Source organism: Terrapene carolina, unplaced genomic scaffold (assembly GCF_002925995.2).
Source record: "Terrapene carolina triunguis isolate 2854851 unplaced genomic scaffold, T_m_triunguis-2.0 Scaffold210, whole genome shotgun sequence".
Classification (NCBI taxonomy): domain Eukaryota; kingdom Metazoa; phylum Chordata; order Testudines; family Emydidae; genus Terrapene; species Terrapene triunguis.
The window spans coordinates 40008048-40017259 of record NW_020664561.1 but is presented as its reverse complement, the minus strand read 5'-3'; the positions used below and the strand labels follow the sequence as shown (position 1 = coordinate 40017259).

Sequence of the window (9212 nt, the reverse complement as noted above, 5' to 3'; positions counted from 1 at the left end):
CTCCTACTGTACTCTGCCCATATCCTAAAGCTAGGTGTCAGCACAATGTGGCATTATTGAAAGTAGAGCCTATATCTTCCCTTTCCCTTCAACCCATCTTCCTTATTTTCTTCATCTCACCTCCTGGAGAGGGCTGCATGCTCCCAGCTATTCAACTTTCTCTCCTCCTTCTCAGAAACGTCACCATCCTCCTTGTTATTTCAGCTCACATCCTTAGGGTAATTTTCCATTCCTCCTTAGCCTTCTCTCCTCACATCCAAGCTCTCAACCCTTTTACTTCTCCCTTTGACATTTCCAAAATCTACCTGGTCTTCTCTCCAGTCACTCCCATGTTCCCGCTTAAAAAAAAAAAAAAAAAAGAAAGAAATCTTATCCCACTGCTCTGACCATGTTCACTCCTTCCTCAAATCCTTTCACTGAATGTTATGCATCAAGAGATAAGAATTCAAAATTAATGAACCTAGACAACTCTTTCCCTGCTTAAGTCTCAACCTTCATTTCCACCTATTCCCCATCCCATGCAACAAACGAACAAAACATCCCCTCACATCATCAGGTACAAGCTTGTAGTAACTCTGGAAGCTATTTTAGATAATTAAAACTAGATTAGCATAAAACTTTCCCTACACAATTAATGAATAATATTCCCTGCACTTGTGGGATTCTCTGAGGTGTATTTATTTCCCTCTTGTACTGACATTACATCTATTTTAAACTCAGGTGTTCTTGTCTTAAGATAAAAGTAAAATTAGTCACCTATCTCACGTCATTTTCCTATGCATTTTACCTTGAGGGCTTTTTGCGCAGCTTCAGTCGAACCAATGGCAATCAGGTTTGGTCCAGCCATACTACAAAAACTCTTCAGATGCAAAGTGTCATAAACAGGGACTGTGGAGACAGCATAATCCTATGTAGAAATGAAGAAGGTGCACAGTAAATACTTTAAATCAGTACCAGTTCCATATTTGCACTGAGTAATTCAATGACACATTTTAGCTCCTCTGCAAGTTAACTCATCTGCATGTCCTGAGGTAAACTGGCTACAGTCAACTATGACTGTGACACGCCCCTTTGGGCTGTCTTGGCTTGCTTTGTGCATCAAGGAAAAATACAGAACTACTGCAGTTTTCACTACTTGTGCACCTGAAAATAAATCTGTTAAATGTTTAAAAATTACTTCTATAAAAACCCGTCAGGAACTCAAGTGAGAACACGTTCATGCATATTGCTGAGCTTCTCTAGAAGAGGAATGGGAGGCCTAAGATAGTAGCAAGTAGTAGTGACCTGGCACTGCCCTACTTACAGTATTAGTCCCTCAGAACTGACTTGACTCCACATTTCCTTTGTCCCCTTTTGAAGATCTGTGACTTTGATGGATCTGTTGGCTTCTCTGCCTTTTTGTAATTCAGGCCACTACCCAGGAATCTAAATAGAGAGGAGCCTGACTTTATATACCCATTTCTGAACATTTTGGCTAATGTATTTCGTTCAGTGGGCTGTAGTTTAACCCCTTTGTCTGTGCCACAGAAAGCAGAATGTCTTATTGCAGAACAAGTGTACAAACCTTAAATGTGTCAGCCAGAATTTCTGCACCACGTTGATTTGTCCGTTTTGACAGACCCACAAAAAATTCCCTGCCTGAAATGAAGAGATTGCAAAGAATAGTAAAGACAAAATTAATGATTTTTTTTATTTGAATGGCTGAAAAATACATGGACACGAACCATATCTAATAATCAGAACACATACATTTTAAAATTAGGCCAAATTTGAGATGGAGATGTTGTAATATAAAGTCCTTCACAATTATCAATATGAGACTTAACTGTGGCTAAAAAAGTCTAGTAACAAAACTAACTAGAAATGTAGCTTTTAAAAAAATGCAACTTGCAATTGGAAGTTGATTCTAATTAAATTCTTCTTCTGGTGAAGGATAATCACTGTAAATTATACACAAACAGCTCCCTTTCCTTTAAAACTTTGCAATGGTCATAGGATAAATGGACAGAACAGCTGGGATGGATTAGTAAGTCACCGATTGACCTTCTGTTACTCTTCCGAGATTTCTCCCATTCTTGGATTTTAAACTCAGTAATAAAGACACAGCTATCTTCAAGGTGCTAGGGAAACAGATACTGGGATCTGTAACATAGTAGAAATGCCTTATTTTTTTGGTTTGCTTAGTCTGAAACAATCTTGTTCCCTTTGTGAGTAAGGCAAGCAACCTGCCTATTGTGATGGTGATCAAAATAAACAGCCTCATTTATCTCAGGCAAGGGGCAAATGTATACCCAGTCAATGTGAGAAAATGCATAATGGGTTTAACTATGTAAAAATCAGCATCGGTATCTTCCCCTTTGAATTTGTTCATGCAAAAAACTTGAGTCGCAACTCCACTTCTCTTCCACGTGACATCTTGCAAGCAAGTCTATTTTCCCCATAAACTACAAATGCACTATCCAGTGTTTACGCAAAGAACTAACCACAATTACGTCTGAATCAAGCTTTTATGATTCCCGCAAACAGGTCTGTGCAAACATGGCTGCCAGTAACAAAAACTATGCAATGATGGAAATAACTTGACTGCTGAAAGCATTTCTTTATTGCTAAGTAATACTTTACAAGCTAGGTGATTTAAGGCTTAAATACACATGATTTGTATTGTGTCTACTGCTACTTCCATTATTCTGCATTAGTCAGGAAGTTTTGCATTCAAAAGACATCTCTCAAACTAAAGTGCTGTGCTGCCATTTGGTAAGCAATGACCTAATCAAATCGTTACACTAGTATAAAGTATTTTATTAATAGAGACCAGATAGTGTTAAATTCTCTGTGCAGTCCAGAAAAAAAGAACAAATTCACTTGAATACTGTACCTGTAAATAAGACATCTCCACCATCTAAGGTTGCATTTTCATCTGTCATCTCTACAATGTTGAGGTTAAGACTTTCTAGTGCTCTCTTCATTGCATCAACCTGTTTAAAAGGAAGTAGTTTAGAGTCTCATTTAGGTCCCACCATTAAAAACATCAATTAATCAAATCACAATAGGCATTAGTTTAAATAAAAAAAGAGGGAGTCAGGTAACTGTTAGTAAAACAGAAAGCAAATGTCCTCCATCCCAGAAGGTCCTGCCAATCTCCAATCCCAGAATCCCTTTAGGGGGCTCCAAAGCATGGAGGGCAGGGACGGCTTTAGGACCTGCGGGGCCCGATTCGAATACCCAGCTGCGGTCTGGGTCTTCGGCGGCGGGGGGTCCACTCCATGTCTTCCGCGGCACTGAAGGACCCCCCGCCGCCAAAATGCCGACGAGGACCCGGAGTGGACCCCCCGCCGCCGAAGACCCGGAACAGACCGCCGCTGGGTGAGTAAGGCACGGGCCCTCTTCGGTGTGGGGCCCGATTCCAGGGAATCGGGGGAATCGGCCTAAAGCCGGCCTTGATGGAGGGGATATGTGTGGAAGTGAGTAGCGAGAGTCACTATCTTTCATGCAGACACCATGAAGGATTAGAACGTGCCCACTATGCATGTCAGCCCCAGTCCCTCTCCTGTGCTAATCCCTCAATGCTACAAAAAACTGTTTCCCGTGGCCTTGAGTGAAAGAGCGATGGCAGAGAGATGGCATTGTCTACTTCTGCACCTCCTAGTCACAAGGTTTTCTTGTCTATCATCCATGGAGGTGGAGATTCTGACTTGGCCTCTATCCACGAAGGGGAAACATACAAATCAATCAATTTAGTTTTTTTAAGTATCTGCATCTTTACTGATTATTGATGTCTATTGCCTTGTGTTAATGAGCTCTTTGTATTTCTGTACATTGTGGGCTCAGTTCTTCCCTGGGTCTGAGTGCTGCTTAATGATGGGGGAAGCATGGAGTGAAGGTGTCAGAAATCTAGTTATGGTTTCCCCAAGCCTGTTCCAGACCAGCTCCAAGCTCAGAGTAGCCGAGAGACCGCTCTAACTTACAACACTGGTGCAAAGCACTTTATGCCAGCGGAGGGCCAGTATAGTAGAGATCTGCTCCATCATGCCCTTGACAAGTTCCTTCTTCCCCAAACAGTCTCCCTGTGTTGGAGTAGGAGGCAAGAGTGGCTGGTATTGAAGCCATCTCCACTGATTGTACTACAGCCAGCTATCCTACATATAGGCTATCACCAACTATACTACAGCCAGGATATCCATTGCCCAGCTACAGCCATCCATCCCCTTTGTGCCGCCTGTGCCAAAAGAAGCTTATAAGTGAAACATCCATAAAAGGTGTAGATAGGGTTGATAACATACTACAGGAACTGCAGCTAATAGAAATAAGGAGTTATTCCACAAAGTGCACAAAGCTCTGATCCTCTTCAACAGTTCCTTATATTACACTATATAGCCAGTTCTTTATATTACACTAGAGCAAGTTACCAGCCATTAGGAAATGTGGAAGAAACACTGAGAGTGTCATGAAGTTCTCTGTTTCATTTAGGTCCTGGATCTGCGTAATATGGCAACTTAAACATTTTTAAAAGAAATGAGAGAGTTCCAACATGGCTGACACACACATATAACATGAACAGAAGAGAACAGGAATGTGCAATATTTAAATTAAACAGAGTGATTATGAGAAGGCAGTAAGTAGTCATGCTGAACAACAACATTTCAAGTATGCTCGGCAAACTATAACAAACCCAGCAGACTCAGTTTGCTGAGTTACAATTGAATAAAAATAAGGAAATGCTCTGTTTTTGCAGTGTTGCTGAAACTGTATTGGTCCCAGGATATTAGAGAGGCAAGATGGGTGATAAAAGATAGAAAATATATTACCTCACCCACCTTGTCTCTCCATTTTTGCAAATCGGATAGTCTCACAATTTCAAGAACTTTACAGAAAACAAATACTAGAATACAGTAAATACAATCTCATATTTTTTCGAAAGCTTGTGTGAAACAAGCTGTTGGACCTACATCTAAGAAGAAGACCTCTAATTCCCATGCAGTTCAAATGTACTGGCTATTCAAAACTTACATCTAGTTACATTCCTCCAGTATCATGTGACATTAGGTAACACACTGGCCCCTTTTCTTGGGTCCTGCCAAGCTGCAATCAGCACAGGACCCAAGGCAGAGGGGTGATCCCTCATGTAAGTTACAGCAGCCTCAGTGCTGCTGTAACTTGTGTTCAAGCTACCCTTGCCCCAAATGGGCTGTTTTGGCAGCTGGGAATAGCCAGAGGGCAGAGGTGCTTCAGCCACACCCACTCTTCCCTGACCATTATCCTTACATCAGGGCTGTGACGTAAGAGTGGCATAGAGCTGCTCTACAGCAAACAGGGATTCTCCCTATATTTGGGGGTGGGGGAAGCCAGTTATGATGGATTTGTGGCCACACTGTGCCACCAGACCTGTATTGTAACAGAGAATTGGGCCTACTGGCCTTTTAGAGATAAAGGACTGAGAACCTCTCCACATGGAACTCTATTGAGTTTACTGGGAGTTCCATGCACTTAGGGCTGGAAGACTGAGATCCAGAAGCTGGAATTTGTCTTGTGCACACATTAAGACATCTATTCTGATCGATCTTCAGATTAACCTCAGAGATACTTCAGGCTGAAACGCTGCACTTAAAAAGGTCTCCAGCCAGGATCAGTGGTTTTTTTTGTTTAGCTGGTTTAAGATTTAGTGTGAGACGTTGTAGCGGGGTGGTCACCCCGCTCCGGCCCTGAAGGGGTTAAAACAGCCCTGGAGAGGGCCGCAGATGGGAAAAAGGTAGGCTGATGGGGAAAGCAGCCACAGCTGTGGCCAGCTTAATCAGGGCCCAGCTGGCCCTTATAAGAGGGCAGTAGGCCAGAAACAAGACACACTCTCTCTCTAGCTTTTGAGAGAGACGGACCTGGCTGCCTGGGAGCTGAGAAGGGTACCTGAGATGGAGCAGTGCTGGGGAAGGGCAGAGGGAGCTGGGGAGCTCCAGCCAAGAAAAACCCCAGGCTGCAGGCCCTGCTAAAAGGGCCAAATAGGTACTAGGGCTGCAGAGGGGCAGCCCAAAGATAGGCAAAGGCAGCAGGTCCTAACCCCCCTTGCCGATGATGAGTGGTTTACAGACTGCAGTCTGCCCCAGGGAGCGGGGGCTAGATGGTGACTGGCAGTAGCCACTGAGGCAAGGTGGGGATAGAGGGTTGGGGATTCCCCTAGCTGGGGAGACCCAGATTGTGGGTTGCTGCTGGGGGCAGCTCCCCAAAATAAAGGGGCACCGGGGTCCGGGAGGGACATGGGGTCAGCGGCAGGAGAGACACCGGCCTTCAGAGGGGACTCCGGGCTGGAAGAGCTAATTCCCAAGACAACCAGCAGGAGGCACTGTGCCGGTTAGATGTCACCCCGCAATAGACGTGTACCTGCTTCAAACACAGTGCTTAATATTCTTCCGTCTTCTAGGACTTTTAAATATAAAGAGAGGGTTGGATCCTTGTGGTATTTTTAAAATAAATGTAAAACAGGTGGGTCAACGTTCAAAATTTGGCTATTGTGCAAGGACTGTAATTTGTTTAATAACTTCCATGCACACTGCTACAATGGCCATATACTACAGATTGATACTGAATTTCTTCCTTTGCCTCTACAGCATGGAAGTCTTTTCCGTGTAGGCACTATGTGCAGAAGGGGAACGGGGCACAAATGAAGGAGAAGCTTGCTATAGGTGAAACAGCAGGTGTGGCATTATTTAAGATACCCAATATAACACCATACGGACTTGGAACATAAGCTAGAATGAAACAGACCAAGTAACTCGTGACTCGGTGCAATGCTACCCTGGCACAAGAATAGAAGCACACAAGAACTCAAGTCACAGGCAGGGAGAGGGATTAAATATACACATAGCATGGGATTACAGAAGGCAGGACGCCGAACTTCCCATCCTCCCACCCCCACAGCCTGTTCTGTAGTTACACATTTATCGTTAGTCTGCTGTGTCAATTAACTTCCAAAACTGTAATTAACAAAAAAACAAAAACAAAAACAAAAAACTATCAAGTTTCTACATGGAGACACTGGCCTTGCTGAACTGGGGCGGGGCACAGACACTCTCAAAGCAGTATTCATTCTGGAAATTGAACAAAGTGGGTTCCATAAGAGCATCAAGGTCTGTCTGGGTCACCAAATTCTGATACATCCTGGAACAGGTGTCCTTCTCCCTCCCCCCCCCAAAGTATCCAGCCCCCTTTCACCCTCTCATTTCTTTGGTACCTCTCCTTTCCTTCATTCTCCACTCCCAAGTTCCTACACCCCAAGGTTTTTCTGTCCTTGTTCTTCTCCTCTGCTACCATTTCTTGCTGGTTTCCTTTCTTCTGGGTCATTACACCACTCCCTATATCTTTGACCATATTCCTCCACACATTCTCTTCCATTCCTACACAAATGCAGCAGGTCTTCAAGCTTCTCTCTTGGGCTGTTTCAGGGCTAGTTCTGTTTTCAGTGCTTTTTGCCATGGCAAGCAGCCATGCATTTTGGCTGCCTCTGTTCTACAGTAACAAGCAAAATTGAGAGGCAAGACATAGTTCTGTTAATGGGAACTTCACAAAAGAAGGGGTCTCTGTCCTGTTCTCCTCCCCCCCTCCCCCCAATACAATATTGAATCTTGGGGTTTTGTTTGTTTGTTTGTTTGTTTTTTTAAACAACTTTCACATACAAATAGGGCCACCTCTATCTTTCATAGGGCTTAGTGCAAAAGTAGGAGGCGGCACATATCTGCTTTCACCCATAACCATGTCCACATATCTTGGGCCCTGCAGAGCAGCCTTCTGTATTTCATCCCTGAAAAATTATGGTTAACTGCTCCTCCCTGCCTAAATCAATCAATCAATCAATCAAATCTGGGGTTCTGGAGACCACTCCTATTAATCCAGAGAGGCAGGAGGTGGAGTCAAAGGGAAACTTTCCAAGAACAGAGCAGTAGCGGGCAATTAAGGAACTCTATACCTGTTGAAGCCTGCTGGCACCAGAATCAGACAGGACTGCAGGCAAGAAATTACATAATCAGATAATTAGCAATCTGTGTGATTGGCAGAAAGTGTTGAATGTGGTAGCAGAGGCAAATGTTACCACAGATTGCATAGATCCAGAGCTGTCACTACACATCAACTCAAGCAAAGACACTACCAATACAAATAATAAATTTCACCATCTTTCTACATGTTAGAGTGATCTGAACACAAATTCCAGACTTGTGGTGGTTGAGTGTTGGATACAGATTTCCACATTTTTGCAAAAAAGTGTCTTGTGTGGAATCCAGATCCATGCAAGTTAATGACAGGTTTTTGTTTGTTTGTTTTTTGCCTTTTGTTGTTAGGCCTATTCTGAAGGGCCCTATTGTAGAAGAAGAGGATTAGTAAGCAACATCCAGATACATATATTAGGCCTTTTCAAGTGATAAGATGACCTTTATGTGCTGGGTCCACTCCATCTCTGTCCAAGACTGTCACAAGGTGAACTAGCCATTTAAGGAGACTGGGTTTCAGCCTCACCTGTGCTATGTTTAACCCACCTCCTCAGATAGAGAGAACATGTACAAGCGTATCACATTCTGGGGTGCAATCCAGACCAGTGAAGGGTTGTGTCACCACCTGCCCTGCAACCGTGAGTGCCTCACAATGTTCTGCTGTTGTACCTCCCAACCTGGGCCACTCACAAACAGCATGCAGGTCACACCCTGAGTGTCTGTGTGTAGCTGCAGCCCTGGTCCTACTGCTCTGACCCCAGCAGCCTGTCAGCAACATACGAGCCACACTCTGGCTTCCACCAGCCTTGGTTACTACTTGTAGAGTGACCCCAACATGCTCCAAGCCCAGAATTTTCCCCAAACACATGTTCTGCACTGCCCAGCTCCTGTAAGGAGTCAATATTCAACAGTCTGCTACTGTAACTGGAGTCACCAACAGGTCAGTCTAAACACTGGATTTGTTTAGATTAAAAAATAAAACAAGTTTATTAACAAAAGAAGATAGGATTTTAAGTGTATTGAAGTATCAGGCACTAAAGTCAGAAATGGTTACAAGAAAAAAAGATAAAACACCTTCTAGTAGCTTAAAACTTAACAAGCTAGAGTTGTTCAAGGTAAAATGTGTACCACATGTTTCCAGCAACATGGTTGACCAACTTCTCAGGTCAGGATCTCCCCCAAAAGTCAAAGAGGGGTGTGTGTGTGTGTGTGTGTGTGTGTGTGTGTGTGTGTGTGTGTGTG

At 43.6% G+C, this 9212-nt stretch overlaps 1 protein-coding gene across 1 annotated transcript in view; it reads right to left on the bottom strand.

The window, feature by feature from the left end:
• Window positions 1-766: 766 nt before the first annotated feature.
• The window catches only part of LOC112107706 (N(G),N(G)-dimethylarginine dimethylaminohydrolase 1), a 63873-nt gene continuing 55427 nt past the window's right edge, over window positions 767-9212 (bottom strand). Inside the window, exons 2-4 of the mRNA XM_026655636.2 lie at window positions 2876-2975; window positions 1565-1638; window positions 767-907 (exon numbers count right to left, since the gene is read on the bottom strand). Of these exons, the coding sequence (XP_026511421.1) occupies window positions 767-907; window positions 1565-1638; window positions 2876-2975 (315 nt within the window). The remainder of the gene's footprint in view (window positions 908-1564; window positions 1639-2875; window positions 2976-9212) is intronic.